The following is a 20,518-nucleotide window of genomic DNA, read 5'->3' as shown; positions in this document are numbered from 1 at the left end:
AATAATAATAATAATAATAATAATAATAATAAGGGTTGTAAGAGAAGAAGAGACCCCTTTAGCTCAAACCCTTCTGCCCTTGTGCCATGGGGGCCGGATAAATGGCTTCGATGGGCCGCATCCAGCCCCCGGGCCTTAGTTTGGGGACCCCTGGTTTAACCCATTGCACCATCGGGGGCTCCTAGTGGAAGAGGTGAAAAGAAACATAAATGTGGGGTGGAGAAGATGAGATATTAGAATGCAATAGAACAACAATATTTCTAACTTATCACAATGGGTTAAACCCTTGTGCCATCAGGACTGCTGACTGAAAGGTAGGCGGTTCGAATCCAGGGAGCGGGGTGGGCTCCCATCTGTCAGCTCCAGCTTTCCATTCAGGGACATGAGAGAAGCCTCCCACAGGATGGTAAAACATCCAGCGTTCCCTGAGCAACGTCCTTGCAGACAGCCAATTATCTCACACCAGAAGCGACTTGCAGCATCTTAAGTCACTCCTGACGTGAAAAAAAAACAATTCTCTATCTCTCTTTCTCTCCAAGCTAGTCCCTAGGAAAACCTTTTTACTATTCCCCCTACTGAAGTTGGCAACTCTTTGGAAAAAGTACCAATGTTTTACACATTCTCTCTTTTTCTCCTAGGGCAACAAGGGGAAGACAGGCGTCATTGTAGCAGCCTATATGCACTACAGCAAAATCTCTGCAAGGTACTCAACAGGGAAAATCATGTGGGTAGCAAGAGATTGTGATTGTGAGCAGAGCATCATAGCCCTTCTGTGAAACCACTTTCCTCTCATTCTCTGTCTCTCTTCCTCACTTGCATTTTCTCTCTCTCTCCTTTTCCCAAATCTTCTTCTCTTCCTTTCTCCAGAATTGTCTCGCTTAGGCGCAGCCCTGGTGGGTAGACTTCAGGTATAACATGACTTCTACCTTCAGTGGCACAAAGCTGAGGATGCAAGCACACACGTGCACACATGCTTCTTTTTTTATCTCTTCTCTCTTCAGTGCAGACCAGGCCCTCAGCACCCTGACTATGCGCAAGTTCTGTGAGGATAAAGTGGCAGCCTCCCTGCAACCTTCCCAGAAGAGGTGAGATACACTTCCACTTAAAAAAAAATCATTACATATTATTAAATTAAATTAATACATGAAAAATAAACAAATTTATTTATCATGTCAGAAGTGAATTGAGAATGCAATTATAATGTATAGAAAAACCACAAACAAAATTAAAAACTTGGCATTATAGATTTTCTTTGACCAGTAGCTGGCCACTTCAAATACCTCTGGTGTTGCTGTAAGAAGGTCCTCCATTGTGCATGTCGCAAGGCTCAGGTTGCATTGTAGTACGTGGTCTGTGATTTGCTCTTCTCCACACTTGCATGTCACGGACTCCACTTTTTAACCCCATTTCTTAACATTGGATCTGCATCTCGTGGTGCCAGACCACAGTCTTGTTTAGCACCTTCCAAGTCTCCCAGTCTTCTATGTTCCCAGTGGGGAGTTTTTCATCTGGTATCATCCACTGATTGAGGTTCCGGGTTTTAGCCTGCCACTTCTGGACTCTTGCTTGCTGAGGTGTTCCTGCGAGTAGATCTTAGGAAGCTATTTCTTGATTTAAGGTATTGACATGCTGGCTGATACCCAAACAGATGATGGGCCAGAGATGTCAATGCCTTTGTATTTTTGTTACAGATGTTAGGTGGTGCAATACTGACTAAACGGTATAATTTCTCCAGCAGTGTAGGGTGTAGACATCCTGTGATAATGCAGCATGTCTCATTAAGAGCTGTTAAAATCCACTGTTTTAATGTGGTGAGATGTATTCCACATTGGGCATGCATGTTCAGCAGCAGAATAGCAAAGCACAAGGATAGATGTCTTCACTATGTCTGGTTGTGATCTCCAGGTTGTGCCAGGTTGACAAATGGAATATAAAAAATAAATTAATTAATTAAAAATCAAATAAACAAATGAAAAGTAATTATATTCAAAACAATTCCTCAGTAAGAGCAAGGGAACACTTAGGGAATACCACCAAAGGGAATTAAGAGTTGTGCTTTTTCCATACAAAATGAGAAGAGGACGTGTCAGGACGGCTAACCTCTAAGCCAGGAATATATTTGAGGTCACCTGTGAGTGTGACTAATCACTTGAGACTGACCAATAATTCCTTCCTTTGTGTACAGATACATCCATTATTTCAGTGGGTTACTCTCAGGCACAATCAAGATGAACAGCAATACGCTTTTTCTTCATCATGTCCTGCTCCCAGCTATCCCTACTTTTGAGGCTGGAGGAGGTAAGTGCTATGAGGTTGCAAAGTAATGTCCTGATCACCCACTTTAGTGAAAAACAGTCTGACAAACCTGCCACTCTGTTCTTGGGCATACTTGTGTATGAATGTGTATTGCCTTTTCTTCTTTACAGTGGAAGGGAAGGACAACGTCACCTTCCACCACAGAAATGTGATATTCTTTCAGCCTGTTCTATATAATAACCCACCTTTCCTGTAATAGGTTACCAACCTTTCTTGAAGATCTACCAGTCCATGCAACTGGTCTATACCTCTGGGATCTAGTGAGTATCAGCATGGTTTTTCTGTAAGGCTAATCAACCAGTGAACAGTTCTGAGAAAGAGGCCCTTTTCTACCGGTGAACACAATTTCATTTCTCCTTGTTTTTATCTGTGCCTTGTAGCAGCCTCCATGGCACAGGTGGGACTCAGAAGCTCTGCATCACCTTGGAGCCAGCCTTGCTCCTGAAGGGGGATGTCATGGTGAGTGTGGCTAACAATTCAGTATCTAAGAAATTTCACAAAATAAATAACTTTTCTTCCTCCACCTTCTGGGCATGTGTTTGTGTTTGTGTGTGCACGTAAATGTATGCATTGCAGAGGGGATTATTGTGCTCTCTAACCACCTTTGTCTCTAATCCTCGTCCTTCTCTCAGGTGAAATGCTACCATAAGCAACTCCAGGGAAATGAACGGGATGTTGTATTCCGGGTCCAATTCCACACTTGTACCATTCACAGCACCCAACTCTGGTTTAGCAAAGACGAGCTGGATGAAGCTTGGAGAGGTGAGAGTTCAGAACAGTGGTTCTCAACCTGTGGGTCCCCAGATGGTTTTGGCCTACAACTCCCAGAAATCCCAGCCAGTTTACTAGCTTTTAGGATTTCTGGGAGTTGAAGGCCAAAACATCTGGGGACCCACAGGTTGAGAATCACTGAGAAAAGGAAGAGAGCTATATTTCAGATAAGCAATCTCTGTGGCTTATTGCAACCTAATTATTTACTCACTTTTCTCTCCAGATGAACGATTTCCCTTTGAAGCAAGTGTGGAATTCGTCTTCTCTTCTAGTCCAGAGAAAATCAAAGGTGGGTGATCCCACTGTTGCAGGGAGATAGTTGACTACCAAGAATTTCTCCTCCTTATGCCAAAGATGTTAGGATGCAGGACATGGTTTCAAGACAACCACATGAGTTGGCAACCTTTCAGAAATGCAAAACTTTGGTTTTGTTTAGTACTTAAACCAGAGTAGGGCAAGTGCATATGGCACATGCCCACCGACGGCATTTTTGTGCCCTCTGTTGTTTTACCCTGCTGCTGCTATATCTGCATCCCTCCAAGGTTCAGTCATACATTCTATGTAGACATCCCCAACCTGAGCAGCAGGTTAAACCCCTGAGCTGCTGAGCTTGCTGACCAAAAGGTCCATTGTTTGAATCCTGGGAGCAGGGTGAGCTCTTGCTGTTAGCCCCAGTTTCTGCCAAACTAGAGGTGAGTAGATCAATAGGTACCGCTCTGGAAGGAAGGTAACGGCACTCCATGCAGTCATGCCAGCCACATGACCTTGGAGGTGTCTACGGACAATGCCGGCTCTTCAGCGTAGAAATTGAGATGAACACCAGCCCCCCCGCCCCCGAGTCAGACGTGAATAGACTTAATGCCAGGGGAAAACCTTTACCTTTACCTAAAAGTTAGTATTTTCTACTATCTCTCCCTTCTCTTATCTCTTGTGTTAATAATATTTTCTTGCTGTTCCACCTCTGTCACTTCACAGGCCGAGAAGCCTATAGGAACAATGCTGCCGTTGGAGTGGATTACAGCATCTCTGACCCTATAGTGCGCTGGGACTCCTATGAGAACTTTAATGTGCACCATGAGGATAGTCTAGAAGGTATGTGGGCCCTGATCCTCATGAGGCATTCCTCCACATTCTTCATAGCACTTAGACCCCTGTTGACCCCTTTATATTAGCAAGTTGATGACTAGAATGGAGCCCCTGGTATCACAATGAGTTAAACCCTTGTGCCTGCAGGACTGCTGACCAACAGGTTGGTGGTTCGAATCCAAGGAGAGCAGATGAGCTCTCTCTGTCAGCTCCAGCTCCCTATGTAGGGACATGGGAGAAGCCTCCCACAAGGATGATAAGACATCAATATCCGAGCATCGCCTGGGCAACATCCTTGCAGACAGTCAATTCTTTCACACCAGAAGCAACTTACAGTTTCTCAAGTTGCTCCTGACATGAAAAATATTGACTAGAAACCAGATGGTACACTACAAAACAGCATAATAGCCCATTCCACTAGCAAAGGGTTACACAGCAACAGCAACAGGGAGAAGAGGGTTGGCAGAAGAGATAAAAGGTCATCTGTGTATATAGCTATGTCTACAATGTCTACCTTTCAGGCAGGTCCTCAAAGCTGAAACTCTCTTTAAGGACTATCTTGGAATTAGATTTTCTGAAGCATCCTTTTGGAGTACTTTCAGACCAATAAATTAAGCCACTAGGGAGCCAGAACTTTCTGTTTGAATGGATACAGCTTTCTCAGCCTTCCTCCCATGGGCATTGGGCCATGGGGTTGGGTTTTTTTCTTGCTTTTTCAATGTTTTGATCTTTCATCACACCTCCATGCCTCTGCTGGCATAGTGAGATCAGCTCACAGAATTTCAGGCTATGTATATGTTTTTGTGTAAGCACAGGAAAAAGAAAACATTTTGTACCAGGTGCAGAATTTGGCATATTGAGGAGCTAAGCTTCTTAAATTTCTGCCCACTAAGATGGCACAGATCACCAATGAAAACCAGTCAAAAGAGTGAGAATAAATAAGTATTCGGGTAGTGGGAAGCCAAGGTTTTAAAGAACCTACCTTTCTATGAGCAGGAGAAGGAATCATACTAGGCAAGCACATAGGTAGTAATGCTTTGAAAAATACAGTGGCATTACTAAATTTGGCCACGGTAGTCCACACTCTTGTTATATCCCGAATAGACTACTGCAACGTGCTCTACGTGGGGTTGCCTTTGAAGACTGTTTGGAACCTTCAGGTTCTTTACAATTCCCCTGTTATGTCAGCTCCACTGGCTGTCAGTCTGCTACTGAGCACAATTCAAAGTGCTGGCTTTAGCCTTTAAAGCCCCTAAACAGTTCCAACCCAGCTTACCTGTTCAAACGTATCTGCCTCTGTGAACTGTCGCAGAGAATAAGATCTTCTGGGGAGGCCCTGCTCTCGGTCTCACTCCTTCACAGGCACAGTTGGTAGGGACAAGAGATAGGGCCTTCTCAGTGGTGGCCCCTCAGCTATGGAACTCTCTCCCCAGTGATATTCAATTAGCTCCTTCCCTTCTAGCCTTCAGAAAGAAAGTTAAAACATGGCCAAGGGACCAAGCTTTTGGAGAGTGATTGCAGTGCAATAAATAAATGTAGAATCTGTGCAATGACAATTGCAATAGCCCTGGATTATGACTTTGGATTATGTGATTTTAATAATTGATGTAACTGTTTTTAGATGTTTTAATTCTCAAGTTTTTAATGTAGATGCTTACCAATTGTATGTTATTTTAAGGCAATGAATGGTTGCGAGGCCGCTCTGAGTCCCCCTCGGGGAGATGGGGCAGGGTATATGTACCATGTAAGCCGCCCCGAATCCCTTCGGGGAGATGGAGCGGGGTATAAGAATAAAATAATAATAATAATAATAATAATAATAATTATTATTATTATTATTATTATTATTATTATTATTATTATTATTATTATAAGAAGGGCGGGGTGCAAATATGGTAAATAAATAAATAGTGTTGGTGTCATCCCCATGAAATTCTTTCTGTACCAGACCAGACTGTAACACTGTAACTAAAATACTAGAAAAATTGTTAAAATCAGCAACTATGAAAAATAGCAACAATGAAAACAACAGCACATATTTGTAGCACATGCATGTGAAACTCCATGATTTGATGCACCATTGTAACTAGGTAATTATGACTGCTCTGACCAGAACACATCAATGTTAGAAGGTTAAAAAAGAAAATTAGTTTTAGCCTTGGTAGGTAAAGGTAAAGGTTTTCCCTGACGTTAAGTCCAGTCATGTCTGACTCTGCGGGTTGGTGCTCATCTCCATTTCTAAGCCGAAGAGTCGGCATTGTCCGGATACACCTCCAAGGTCATGTAGCCGGCATGACTGCATGGAGCGCCGTTACCTTCCCGCCAGAGCAGTACCTATTGATCTACTCACATTGGCATGTTTTCGAACTGCTAGGTCGGCAGAAACTGGAGTTAACAGCGGGCACTCACTCCACTCCCGGGATTTCAACCTGCGACCTTTCGGTCTGCAAGTTCAGCAGCTCAGTGCTTTAACACACTTCGCCACCGGGGCTCCATGGTATATTGATATATGGTATATAGCCTTGGTATATTGATGCAATACATGTAAGATGGGCTTACAAGAAATCTTTTTGTGGTTATATCTAACTACAGGGATATATTTATTAAAAAATAATTTCTGTTAGAACATTGTGCAAATATTTTAGAGATGATCATTTTGATGCCACACCTACTGATGATGGCAACCAGTGCGGTCTGACACATACACGAATATAATCCCATGCTGCCCTGGTGATGCCACTTGAAAGTTGATGGTTATTTTGGCCCAGAATATGTTGTAGCTTTTAAGCACAAACTGTATAAACACATTCTGCTTATAAGTAAAGTTATTTTATTTTGTTTTGTTTTGAAGACAGGGCTTGAGAGAGATTACAGGTCAAGTCTGTGCTACAGTTGAGTTTGCAGATCTGAATCTGGCCAATCTCCCCTACCCCAGACTGAAGTCCCTTCTCCCTTCCTTAGGTTTTTGTTTAGTTTTGAAAGCTCCTGGAGGCACATATGATACACACACACACACACACACACAGTGAGAGAGCAGATAAAAGATGGGATTTCTCTCCCCTGCATGAACATCTGGACCACAGGCCTATTTTCTGCTCCCGGGCATTGCAATTCTAACAGCTGGCTTTTGCTCAGTCTACCCTGATTACTGTTTCCTCCTAATGTCTTCTTAGAGTAAACTCGTTAAGAACTAAAATAAATAAATACCAAAGGGAGTCATCAAATGGCGATTTAATAGTTGTAGCATGCCTGCATCAGAGGCCGAAGAGAAAGGCCAACAGGATGGAGTAAAAACCCTCCTACCTTCCTTGCAAGCCTTGATGTTTGGGGAAAGGAGACTTGTGTTTTGGGATGTCATTTTTATAGGGACAGAAAGTCATAAATGCTGAGCCAGGAGCATCATGACGATTAATGGATGGATGACTAATGGCTTCCTAGCCTAGCCATGTACGCAAATATAAATGGGAGGAAATGGACCTCTGGCCAAAAGTCAGGCAACCATCTCCCTCTGCTGGACAGAGCCTCAATGTCAGCACATTTATTAAAGCCATGGTTCTCAATCTGTGGGTCCCCAGGTGTTTGGGTCTACAACTCCCAGAAATTCCAGCCAGATAACCAGCTGTTGAAGCCCAAAACATCTGGGGCCCACTGCATTAAAGCATTCTATGAGTGAAGGCTGGTGAGCCAGGATGGTGTAGTGGTTTGAGCACTCTGGGAACCAAGGTTCAAATTCCATTCTGCCTTGGAAACCCACTGGATGGGCTTGGGCAAGTCCTGGAAACCCACTAGGTGAACAATGGCAAACCCCTTCTGAATAAATCTCACCTTAGGATCCTCACACCGTGGAAATGACTTGAAGGGAGACAATAACAATAACTAGAAGCTAAGGGTTGGTCCAAACAAAGCTTTTATGATGCCTTCATCATGAGACTCACAGGCAGTTGAGTCCTTCTCTCCAGTGAAAGGGTATACCGCTGACCACCACCAACCTTTTTCTGTATGTAGAAGTTGGCCAATGTCTCCATTAAAGCAAGAGCTGAGAGTATGAGACATTTTGGTGTAGATATTCCAGGCATAGAGGTGCACGTCAGAGAGTGTACAGGCTGAAGATGTTCCAGGCCACATATATAGGATCAGAGTTTTAAAACTTTCCCTTCTAAAAATTCATTTCCAAGAATTCCCCAGCCAGCATGGGGATTCTTGGAGTTATAGTCTACAAATTGGAACATCTTCCAAAATTCTCTATCCTAGGCTATGTTGCCTAACCTTACACATACTTTACTCTTTAGCAGAAAAACTAAGGAAACCCATTTAGTGAATTGCAGGTATGAGTAATGGGACACTAGGAAGAGTATCCCTAAGCTCTGTGGTCTTGATATACAGTGGCTACTTTACAGAATCTCCTATGTAGTAATATGACAGCAACCCCTTTTTGAGGGGGGGGCGGTGGCACAGTGTGTTAAAGCACTGAGCTGCTGAACTTGCGGACCAAAACATCGCAGATTTGAATCCGGAGAGTAGAATGAGTGCTTGTTGTTAGCCCCAGCTTCTGTCAACCTAGCAGTTTGAAAACATGCAAATGTGAATAGATCAATAGGTATCGCTCTGGCAGGAAGGTAACGGCACTCCATGCAGTCATGCCAGCCACATGACCTTGGAGGTGTCTATGGACAACGCCAGCTCTTTGCCTTAGAAATGGAGATGAGAACCAACCCCCAAAGTCGGACATGACAAGATGTAACATCAGGGGAAACCTTTACCATTTTTACCCCTTTTTGAATACAAACAGTGGGGTACTGAACAGTTCTATTTCCCACAGATGTAAGTCTGCTTTCGGAGATAGAATCCCCAACTGAATTCCAGCCATCATTATCTAATTAATTAATTAATTAATTGGTTATTTGGTTTGGTATTAAATAAGTAATCTAATTTAATTAATATGTGAAATGACGTATATGCTTAATATCCACTCCTTTTCCAAGACTGGGACTAAAGGCAACTTAACAAAAGTTAAACCAAATGTGTTTACAAAAAGAAAAATAACATGTTAAAAGTTTTTGTTCAAGTACAATTAAAACTGTAGATAAGATTATTTTATTTATCATGTCAGAAGAGAATTGAGGATACAGTTATAATGTATTTAAAAACACAAACAGAGTTAAAGACCTGGCATTATACTAAATGTCCTTTGATCAGTAGCTGACCACTTGGAGTGCCTCTGGTGTTGCTACAAGAAGATCCTCCATTGTGCATGTGCCCGACTCAGACTGCATTTTAATAGGTGGTCTGCGGTTTGCTCTTTTCCACACTCACATGTCATGAACTCCACTTTGTATCCCCATTTCTTGAGGTTGGCTCTGAATCTCATGGTGCCAGAGTGCAATCTGTTCAGCATCTTCCAAAAAGCCTGTTGGCACAGGAAGGTTTCCATTTGCTAGCAATAGGTCAACTGGGAGGGAGCCATCCTAGCCCCTTCTGCACTGTCATATAAAATCCATATTATATGCTTTGAACTGGCAAGGTAGACTCATATAATCCAGTCCAAAACAGATAATGTGGATTATTAAGAAGTTGGGAGTTTGGGCAGCCACCAAGAAAGCTCTCTTTTTTTCTCAGCTCTACATGAAGATTTCTGTTGAGTTGCCCCATTGCTGTGCTATCCCCATGTCCCTCTGTAAAGCAGTGTCTCTCTTCTCCTTTGCAGATGTCTTGCACACTCGAGGCCCTCTGGATGGAAGCCTTTATGCCAGAATCAAGAAGAAAGGAGACCTCAGCAACTACTCTTCCACCAACGGCAGCCCCAGCAGTCCAGAGTCTCCTCCGCAGCAAGATGGGCGCCTCTTGTCCATCAGCAGTGATTCAGGACACTCCTCTATGCTGACTGAGAAGACAGAGGACAACACACCACCATCCAGGCCACAGCCCACTGCTGCTGAGAAGGAAGAACTGGACAGGCTCTTGGGAGGATTTGGCGTCCAGCCTCGGCAGCCAAGTGAGGGAAACGGTTCTCATATCATTTCCCCTTCTGCCTCTAAAGACAGAGAAACCGCCATTTTGGAAGATGAACTATCAGACATAAGTCAACCTGCGATCCCCTTTTCCTACCAAACTCAACGCCCGGGCCTGGCCCGCCATTGCTCCTGCCGCCTTGGTTATCGCTCCCACAGCCCTGAAAGGCCTCATCATGTAGCCTACTACAGACCAGATGGCACTCTGGAGCGGAGGCAGCACATCTATAATGGTGGCCATTCCCATGCGCGACCGGAGAGCTACGAGGAAAAGCGACGAGCATGTCGCTCCCTTTCCGAGGGAATCCAACCCCATTCCTATCCTTTCAGTCACGAACCACTGCCCCCTCACAGTCCCGGACGTCGGGAGCATGATGAGCCGCTGCTAATCCTGGAAGACCCACCCACTTTCTTGTGCCCCTGCCAAGACTGCCAAGAGGCAGCCCGAGAAGAAGCAAGACTGCCCACGGCCTCCTTCTATAATCTCCGTCTGGACCGGGAACCTGACCTGTGGGGCATGGAGAGCCCAAGGCCACCCCTGCTTCATCATCCCCTCCACCGGGGTGGGCAGCCTGTGCCTCTTCTGATGCCAGCTGCCTATGGGCACCACCACCACCACATGCCCCATGGGCAACATCAGGCTTTCAGCTTTGAGCCCAAGATGATGGCAGCACATCTCAGCCATGGCTACCCAACCCACCAGAGGTCAAAATTCACAGAAGAAGAAATTGATGCATTTGCCTACCCTCGTTACAGCCCTGTCTACCCACCTCCAATAGCATCATATGGCTATAGCAGAGCCCCAGTCAAGACCTGTGTTTCCCCTTACACCTCAGGCTACTCAGGGTCTCCCCACTCAGGCTCTACTTCGCCAACCAGCCCTCTGTATCCACCAGCTAGGAAGCATGGCTATGAGCCGCCAGAGAGCAGCGATGGATATATACTCCCACTGGCCACTGAAAGGCCACGGGGTGAGTGATTAGGCTTTGTAGTTGTTATTTGCTATCAGGACAGTGTTGCCTTATGGCAAGATACCTCCACGAGCCTCAATCATCAATAATTTTTCTCTGACAAACTTAAGGTTCTTGATTGCAGCAGTCCACCTATAATACAATCGTCCTCTTTTTCTTGTGCTTCTTTTGCAAAGTAATGTCATGTCATGGTGCATCCAAAGAATGGCAAACTCAAGACTTCATCACATTGAAGCAGGGAAGTGTTTGGAAGAATGGGTTTATCATAGAGCTCAGTTTTGAAATGAAACTGATGATTTCCCTACCTTCATCACACTGTTAAATCTATCAGTTGTACTCAGTATTCTTTCAGTTGATTTGCCATCATACTGTAGAGATCTGGCCCTGCCCACCATCCCTCCACCCATGTTCTTTGTTGAAAAAAAACATTATCTCTTTGAAATGTCATCTGTTACGTATCTTAAATTCCCTGAGCTTTCAGTCTAGCCTCTCTCTCCACTGCTCCATCAGGAAAGGAAGCAAGGAAGGAGGGATGGAGGGAAAACAGCAATGCATTCTCCCTCTCTCACAAGCCTGCCCCACAAAGAAGGGTGTTGACCTTGGGTGTTGACTATAATTCCCAGGGCTGCATAGTATGGAAACATGGCATTTAAAGTCAGGTCCAAATGCATTCCACAGCGTACATGCACCCAGAGAAGGGTATGGAAAACTATGACTCCCAGGACGGCACAACATGGAGACATAGCATAATAATAATAATAATAATAATAATAATAATAATAATAATAATAATAATAATAATAATGATAATAATAATAATAATAGCATTTAAAATGGGTCCCTACCTCAGTTATTTTCCAGTGCAGATGCACCCAGAGAAGGTTATGGACCTTGAGAAATTATAACTCCCTAGGAACGCATAGTATGGAGCTATGGTATTTAAAGTGGGGTCCAAGAGCAGTCATCCCATAGTGTAAATGCACCCAGAGAAGGGTATGGAACTTGGGAAATTATAACTCTCAGGACTGCACAGAATGGAGACAACATGGCATAATAAACTTTCCCTAACAAGGGTATCTTGGCTCCTCCCACACTTTCCTCTCCCACAAATTGGCGAAACATCTCAATTTAACCCTGAGAGCAACAAAGGCCATCACTTTACAGAACTGGCCAGACATTCAGATAATTCCCCAAAAATCCAATTCCCCACCACCTCCTGAAACGTTTGAAAAGAATGCTGGCTCCCATGCTTAAAATATGGAAAGAACACTCTATCCTGCATTTGAATCCAACCTAATGTGATGAACACAGTGGGTTACCGGATTTTAAGTGCAGGACTCGGTGGAAATTAGTAAATGTGATGAAGTGGTCAGTTTAGTAATTTTGGCTTCTAGTGAAAATTCAGTCTTGTACCCATGCATTTGTCCTTTTTGGTAGTACACTTTTTGGAGTCTCACTTATCCAACGTTCTGGATTATCCAACGCATTTTTGTAGTCAATGTTTTCAATACATCGTGATATTTTGGTGCTAAATTCGTAAATACAGTAATTACTACATAGCATTACTGCGTATTGAACTGCTTTTTCTGTCAAATTTGTTGTATAACATGATGTTTTGGTGCTTAATTTGTAAAATCATAACCTAATTTGAGTTTAATAGGCTTTTCCTTAATCCCTCCTTATTATCCAATATATTCACTTATCCAACGTTCTGCCGGCCCGTTTATGTTGGATAAGTGAGACTCTACTGTACATAGTATCTGTAGAACTCTCCATTAGCACCACGTTTCATATGAGTTGATTCCCTTTTCACTGTCCAGCCTTCATGACCATAGATAGAAATGGAAAATACTATGAATAAAGTAGAGGGTGTTACGTTGCTGAGAGATTGGGAAGAGGGGGCAAATATAGGCAAGGATGCAGTCTAGATATCTAAGAATCCCAAATGTTCCATTTTCAGTCACCATGGGTGTCACATTCACAAGGTCCCAGGAACTAAGTTATTTTTGTTAGGAAAAGTGCAAGACTTGAAGTGCAGAAGCCTAAAAAATATGGCAGACTGAGAGTGCAAGTGAATACTTCATCCCTTACCAGCCTGCAGCCTTCCTAAACCTCCAACTCCTATATCAGATAACAAGCCGTGTGTTGCAGTCCAGCATATTTGGAAGGCGCCACATTGGGAAAGACTGGTCTGACACACAGCCACTAAAATAATTTCATATCTAAATGATAAATTGAAATTGGGTTCTATCTTCTCTTCGTCTGTGGCTCTAATCCAGGGATAGTAAATATGTCTGGCTCTCCAAATGCTATATACTATTACTCTCCAAATACTACTCCCATCATCTCTTAACACTAGTCATGTTGGCTCCTGTTGATAGGAATTGTAGCCTGACTAGAAAGATTGGAATCAAGTCACATGTGTTCCTCAGCCCTACTCTATGCTCTACACAACACTATCAGAGTGCCATGAATTTGTCGGTGTAGTCTGGCTGTCCTCTGAGTGACCCTGTCCCTTTTCTCTTTCTTCCCTTCCACAGATCTGCAAGACTGCAGGGAGGCCATGTCTTGGCAGGAGGCTCCCAGCTCCCTGCAGCAACATCGGCAGGAGGGACGTGCTCCTTGCCCTGACGTGTCCCGCTCTCCTATGCACACCAGCAGCCCAGTATTCAGCAATGACAGGTATGTGTTGTGTGTGCATGTGCTACTGAGAGGAAGGAGACTTTGAATTGTCCACAGTACAGTCCCTATGAGTTGCTTTGTTGATGCTTTATCTATAGATCCAAATTCAAAACAGTGTGGGGTCATCTTTCAGGGATGTTGTTGTGATTAGTAGTAGGACAGTGAGATTCCATACAATCCTTACATTCCTTGATTAAAAGATTAGCAATGTTCCCTGAGATACAGCTGCTATTGAATTCCCACGTAATGCATCTACTCTCCCTTAAAACATCTTGGTTTAAATCATGCTCTCAAGAGACAAAAATAAGCAGACTTCTTTAAAAGTAACGTATTTGGTTTACTCACAAACTTTATGTATTCAGCATACAGGTAATTTGCATATCAAACCAGTTACAGATAGGATTTGAAGTAATTTCTTTGTGTAGATAACACAGGGCATCTTTCTTGTAATCAACAGTATAAAGTCCAAAGCATCTCTCTGGTCTGAGAATCTAATAGAGTCTTTGTTTCTACATTGAAAGTCTAATGGCTTCTGTACAGCATTCTGTTTCTACTGAAGTCTCTAAGCAAACAGTTTCTAAAATATGGAGCCTGCGGTGGCCTAGGGGATAAAAGCCTCGTGACTTGAAGGTTGGGTTGCTGACCTGAAAGCTGCCAGGTTCGAATCCCATCCTGGGGACATGAGAGAAGCCTCCCACAAGGATGGTAAAACATCAAAACATCCGGGCGTCCCCTGGGCAACGTTCTTGCAGACAGCCAATGGAGTCTGAATCCTGATCAAACCCAGATCTTGTCATATGGTCTGCAGCCCCTCCCACAACATCGAGTTAAGAAAAACTGCACACCAATACACACATATTTAATACAGTAAGCAATTTGAGTTATATACATAACAAATAGCTAGTAGAGGGTTAAAGAAAGTTGCTATTTCCAACAGAAATCCCCAGTTGGACTGCATAGGAAGCAGTGGACTAAGTGTTCAGAACCAGCAGGTCAACACTGAATGGCTCCATAGGCTAAGTGATCCATGCATCCTTTCAGTACATGTTTATGCCTGACGTTTCCACAGTTCTGAGTGAAGAACTGAATCAGTGACATTCCCATACAAATAAACAGAGTAAGGCAATCTTGTAAAGCTGCAACTGCAGCATTAACAGCTTAACCCACTCTTACATTTGATTATGTCATCATGGCTTTTGGTGTAAATTTCCCCTTAATTCTGTACTTGAGTCTTGTGCTAAATAGATTAAGAACTTCTCCTTTTTGCCTGTAAGCATAGGCTGCGAGTGGTCATGAATAAGTAGCTAATGGTTGTTCCGAGAGAACTAGTCTGCACAGAGCAATCTTGAGTAAACACCACAAATATTATACTATGTAACAAACTTTGAATTTTTTTCCGTTCCTGGTTTGAAAGTGTTATTCCTGTTTAATTGTGTGGGGCTTATGTTGAAAGTAGTTGTTAAACAATTTGTTGAGACTATAGCAAAATGTGCTGCAGAATGTCCAACAAAAACAAACTTTTTGCAGTTTAGTAAACCTTTTCCATGTTTTTATGATGGAACCAATTCGAAAATGACATTTATAACTCAGGAACAAAAATTATGTTACATAATGCTATCACTTCAACCCTTAGTTGTCTCATTGTGCTTTTTACCGTGATTGAATTTGATTAGATTTCAATGTTTTTGTTTATTTCTCAGTATAAGCTTTTAAAGAGCTTCTTCCAGGCAAAAAGCTGGGGAAAATCCACAAAAATTGAGGAATTTTGCAAATTGAGTTAGTAAAACCAAGTGAGTTTTGAGGTCTGACTAGAATAGAAACAATGATGCTTACACAGAAGTGTTGACTTACCAAGCTGCCATCGATTCAGTAGCTTTACTTAGTTGGAACTACCGGTAGTAATTGGCTGCCACAACAATATTGAGATGTATTGCAATGCATGCCAGGCACTGTTACCAAGACTTATTAATAATATACTTATTTATCCTCAGCCCTGGAACACATAAGCACAGCAGCAAGACCGCCAGCTCTCCTGAAAACTTGCACCAGCCCAGCCCCGAAGAACTGGCTACGCCTAGCTGGAAAAGAGGGCCAGAGAAGGTGGCTCCTTCGTCAAGTAGCCCCACACAGACTGTGTCCCCAATGCAGGCTTTCACACACCTCCCCACCTTAAGGCCCCAAGCCAATGGCACATCACCCCCGAAGATGGGCCTTCAGTCCCCTCAGCCATGTTCCCGTGCCACTTGTGCATCCAGCTCACCGCACGTTGCTCCTTCACCCACCGCCAAACATGGCATCTTCCCAGAGGGCCAACTGCATCAGAATGGTTTAGAGATAACAAGCTCCTGCAACTCAGCGTTGTCCAGTGCGCTGCCTGCTGAAGATCATTTAGGACACCGACTTAGCTCTGTCGTTGAGAGACAGGCCCAGAAGAGCAGCTCAGGGCTTCCCTGCCATAGCCAGCCCTCTCCCGGCTGCAGGACTGTACCCAGCACTCCATCTTCACCTCAGGTCACTGCGGTCTATAATGGCCGCCCCCGTGGTGAGAGAACAGAGCCTGAGATGAGCAACTTCCTTCATTGCCCAAGCAGAAACCCCTCTCTCGGGCCCTGCTCAGTCAGTGTACAGTCAACATCCCTTAGTTATGGTTTTGCTGACATGCAGGGCTCACCCACCCCAGCCTTCCCCATTGCAACAGCCTACTACACAGGGGCAGAAAGCAGCCCCTCCATCCGGGAGCAACTCTGCGAACCACCGCAACCTCCACTGCCAGAGAAACATCACACCCTGGCAACCAGAAACTGGGAAAGGAGTTCACCGCCAGGCCGGAGCCCTGGCTCTGCTCATCATGTCACCTTCGCGCCTGGAGTACCTGATGGCAGCACACCTGGCTCAGGTAAGAAAACTAAAATAAGTGTTTTGAGCCTTATAGAAGTAGGGTTCAGCTACTATAAAGTATCATATCTAGCGCTGCCTTTGAAGAGTTCTCAGAACCCACTATTGTGGGCCTTTGATTTATTTCTGACTTACAGTGACCCAAAGGCAAGATGTGTTTAGAGGGTGGAGGGGTTGCCTTTGTCTTTGTCTGAGGCTGAGAGAGTTGTCTGAAGTCAGTGGGTTTCTGTGGATAAGCAGATATTTAAACCATGGTCTCCAGAGCCATAGTCCAAGTCTCTAAGCACTGACCTATGCCTACTCTCCCTCAAAAAACACATCTAGTGCAAACCATGGCTCTTAGACTGTTGTTTGGTCAATGCTTTGATGACCACAGAATATAAAACTTGCACCAACTGCACAGGCTTCCATTTTGTTTCTAAGCTTAATTTGAGGCAATAATCTTAGCCTAGAAAGTTCTGGACAGCTTGGGCTAGGATAGATATCCTGATCTCATATGAACCTACCCACAGTTTGAGATATCCAGCAGAAGCTCTGTTTCATGCCATTCTGAGAGGCTAGTTTAGTTAAGACTGGGCTTTCTCATTAACAGGTCCTTGTGGATCTCTCTCCTAAGGGCAGTCAGGTTCACATGATATATGGGATAGTCATCTATCTTCTGAGGGCAGCAACATAGAGTCAGTGTTGTTTCAAATATGACACAAGCTCTTCAGCAGTGCATTTTTTTTCTAATGTGCCAGAGACCCCTACAGTATTTGTGCCCATTGACTTTAGATGTGTCTTTCATTCCTGGAATTTTGAGCTGGCACTGGGCCACCACTCTGAGTAGCACTGGTTTAGAATTGTGTTATCTCTAGGCATTTCCCAGTCCTTCGGTGCTATTGTGTAGTCAGCATCTACTACAGTGGTTCTCAACCTGTGGGTCCCCAGATGTTTTGGCATTCAGCTTCCAGAAATCCTAACAGCTGGTAAACTGGTTGGGATTTCTGGGAGTTGTAGGCCAAAACACCTGGAGACTCACAGGTTGAGAACCACTGATCTACTAGACGTTGACCATAGAATTGTGCTGGAGGACTTAGTGATGCCTAAAAAAGTGTTCCGTCTAGCTAGGTCCTTCAGTTCAATTCTGTTGTTAACTTCTGTTGTAAAGTGACCATAGAATAATGCTGGAGAGTTGAGAAAATTCCTAGAAAATGTCTGTTTCAGGTTATTAAAATACCAAACTTACGTTTTTTCCTGTCCTCATGAAAGATGAGGGCATACTGCATTCCACATGTGCCAAACTGAAGGCTCATGGGCCAAATCCAGCCCACTGTCTCCTTTTATGTGACCCTCCAGATGCTGGACTACAACTTGTATATTCCTCATCATTAGACATCATGATTAGAGCTAATGGGATTTGTGATATAGTTACATCTAGAAGTCAGCAGTTTGTTCTGTTTAGTCAGGATAGTGGGGGTTGAATTTTAGATACAAGGGTTGTGGATGCGATGTCTGACTTTAAAATTTCCTTTAACCTTTCCCCAGAGCCACAAGTTCTGTTGAGTTGCAATTCCCATTATCCCTAGTCCGCATGGTGGATAATAATAATAATAATAATAATAATAATAATAATAATAATAATAATAATAATTAGTATTATTATTATTATTAATAATACTTTATTTGTATTCCACCCTATCTCCCCAAGGGGACTCAGGGCGGATTCCAACATACAATGGCAAACTTTCAATGCCTCTGTAAAACAAACAAATACTTACATAAAATCCCAGAGAAACCTCGTATATGAAAATAACATTAAAACCTAACATCAAATTAAAGCCTAACATTGGTAAATTAAACCTAATATCAATAAATTAAACTACACGTAGTCAAACAAAATTATATAATAACATAAAATCTAAATGTTTAAATTTTATATTTGTGTCTGTATTTTTTATGTATTGTACTTTATTTATTATAATTATCTGGGCTTGACCCCATGTAAGCCGCCCCGAGTCCCTTCGGGGAGATAGAGGCGGAGTACAAAAATAAAGTTGTTGTTGTTGTTGTTATATTATTATTATTATTATTATTATTATTAAACAAACATCCACATTAATGTACACCAACCAACTAGAGTTCACAAAACAGTGTAGGTTGGTTGTGATGGGAGTTCTTGTTCAATAACATCTCAGGATCCAGAGCACTGACCACTATGTAAAACAACAACCAGTATAGCTGGTCCTCTGTATCCAACAGCCCTTTGAAGGTGACCATAAGGCTGATACGACCATTCATGAAAATGAGTTTGACTCCCCTGCTCTGTTCAATTCAACCTAGGACAGTATGCTCTTATGGAAGAAACAGGAATAACAGTAAGACTACATTTTTTCACGCCTGGTATTTCTGTCATACAGGATGTCACGAATGTCTCCGTATGTAGGAAAAATTAAAAACTCATTAGGTGTGTGTGTTTGTAAATATTTTGTAAATAAACGTGCAATTAATTACCATTTCCCATTTTCCCTAAAGATAGCAACTTTTGAAGGAACCTGTAGATATAGAAAAGATCAGGATGATATACAGACCCAATGGAAAGCTTTCATTTCATAAGGATCATATTGAAGAGTCTATTTAGATGCTGCATTTTAAATAAAGACGTATGAGGCCCCTGTCTGTTAAATTAGGCCTTTAACCTATAGAATTATCTATGGCAAGTAAAGGAAATTCTTTTGAGGCCCTAACCTGGGATTACTTTTAATTGAAGAGTGAATGTGGCACTTTCAGCATGTGTTCTGTCTAGCCATGGCATTTCTTCAAGATAATATCAGCCTCTTTAAAGGATTACAGTAAGGATTACAAAGGAGAGTGTCAGTGAAATACTTTGAACTCTTTAAAGAACTGCAAAAAGTATCTATATGCATTCTTCTTGCCATTGCCATCTTTTAGATCTTCCAGGCACATTTGTTTGCCTGCTTACTAGAAGGACAATTTAACTTCTGTTTTGCTTCCTTCCAGATCCATCACAGCAAGAAAACCAAGTGAGCGTCAAATTCGTCCAAGACACATCAAAGTTCTGGTACAAACCTCATTTGTCACGGGACCAAGGTAGACTATTCCCAAACTGTTTTTTCGGCTTTGGTTGAAATTAAATAACTGTAGTATTTGATTTACATTTTGGGACAGATGTTTGAAGTTTTGGTGTGCTGACTTAACACATTCAGTCTCCAAAGGCCTTGAATGTAGAATTTATGTCATTCCCTTAACCAATACCACCACACCAAGAAAATACAGCAGAATAAACTAGTGGCCAAGTTGTATATTGTTCATTGTTCACTTTAGATTTTCATTGGAGCTACATAGATTGTCTCTACTACTTCTACTAAGAACGTGGATCTTATTTCTTCTACTCTTAGTCTTCTTTCTGTGTTAGTTTTCCTCATGGTGGGTGGATATTTCATAGGGTAATGGGATCCAGGACTCACCAGATAGAAATATAAGTATTAATGGGACAGTGTGGCATCTGCCACTTCCTCAGCCATCCATATTCGCTCACAAAGTATTTGAAGAAACTCAGCAGAGTGATAGATAGAGCTGCAATAGAGGTGACCTGCCTTGCAGAAATGGTGATAAGGATAGTTGTGCTATCGCAGGTTCTCATCCTGTGGGTCCCCAGATGTTTTGGCTTTCAACTCCCAGAAATCCTAACAGCTGGTAAACTGGCTGGAATTTCTGGGAGTTGTAGGCCAAAACACCTGGGGACCCACAGGTTGAGAACCACTGTACTATTGAATATAAATCACTCTG

At 42.9% G+C, this 20,518-nt stretch overlaps 1 protein-coding gene across 7 annotated transcripts in view; it reads left to right on the top strand.

The window, feature by feature from the left end:
* Positions 1-20,518, top strand: part of tns2 (tensin 2) — a 209,745-nt gene that overhangs the window by 174,521 nt on the left and 14,706 nt on the right. For 6 of the 7 annotated variants that reach the window (XM_062971126.1, XM_062971123.1, XM_062971127.1 and 3 more), the window contains 12 exons: positions 639-703; positions 1,002-1,085; positions 2,186-2,298; positions 2,516-2,576; positions 2,697-2,775; positions 2,949-3,078; positions 3,311-3,376; positions 4,063-4,179; positions 9,878-11,152; positions 13,693-13,834; positions 15,826-16,730; positions 19,730-19,819. In XM_062971126.1, the coding sequence (XP_062827196.1) occupies positions 639-703; positions 1,002-1,085; positions 2,186-2,298; positions 2,516-2,576; positions 2,697-2,775; positions 2,949-3,078; positions 3,311-3,376; positions 4,063-4,179; positions 9,878-11,152; positions 13,693-13,834; positions 15,826-16,730; positions 19,730-19,819 (3,127 nt within the window). The remainder of the gene's footprint in view (positions 1-638; positions 704-1,001; positions 1,086-2,185; positions 2,299-2,515; positions 2,577-2,696; positions 2,776-2,948; positions 3,079-3,310; positions 3,377-4,062; positions 4,180-9,877; positions 11,153-13,692; positions 13,835-15,825; positions 16,731-19,729; positions 19,820-20,518) is intronic. The other variant, XM_062971124.1, reaches the window with a different exon arrangement.

This window comes from Anolis carolinensis, chromosome 2 (genome assembly GCF_035594765.1).
Source record: "Anolis carolinensis isolate JA03-04 chromosome 2, rAnoCar3.1.pri, whole genome shotgun sequence".
Classification (NCBI taxonomy): Eukaryota; Metazoa; Chordata; class Lepidosauria; order Squamata; family Dactyloidae; genus Anolis; species Anolis carolinensis.
Note: the sequence above shows the minus strand (reverse complement) of the source record. Positions and strands in the feature narration are given on the sequence as shown.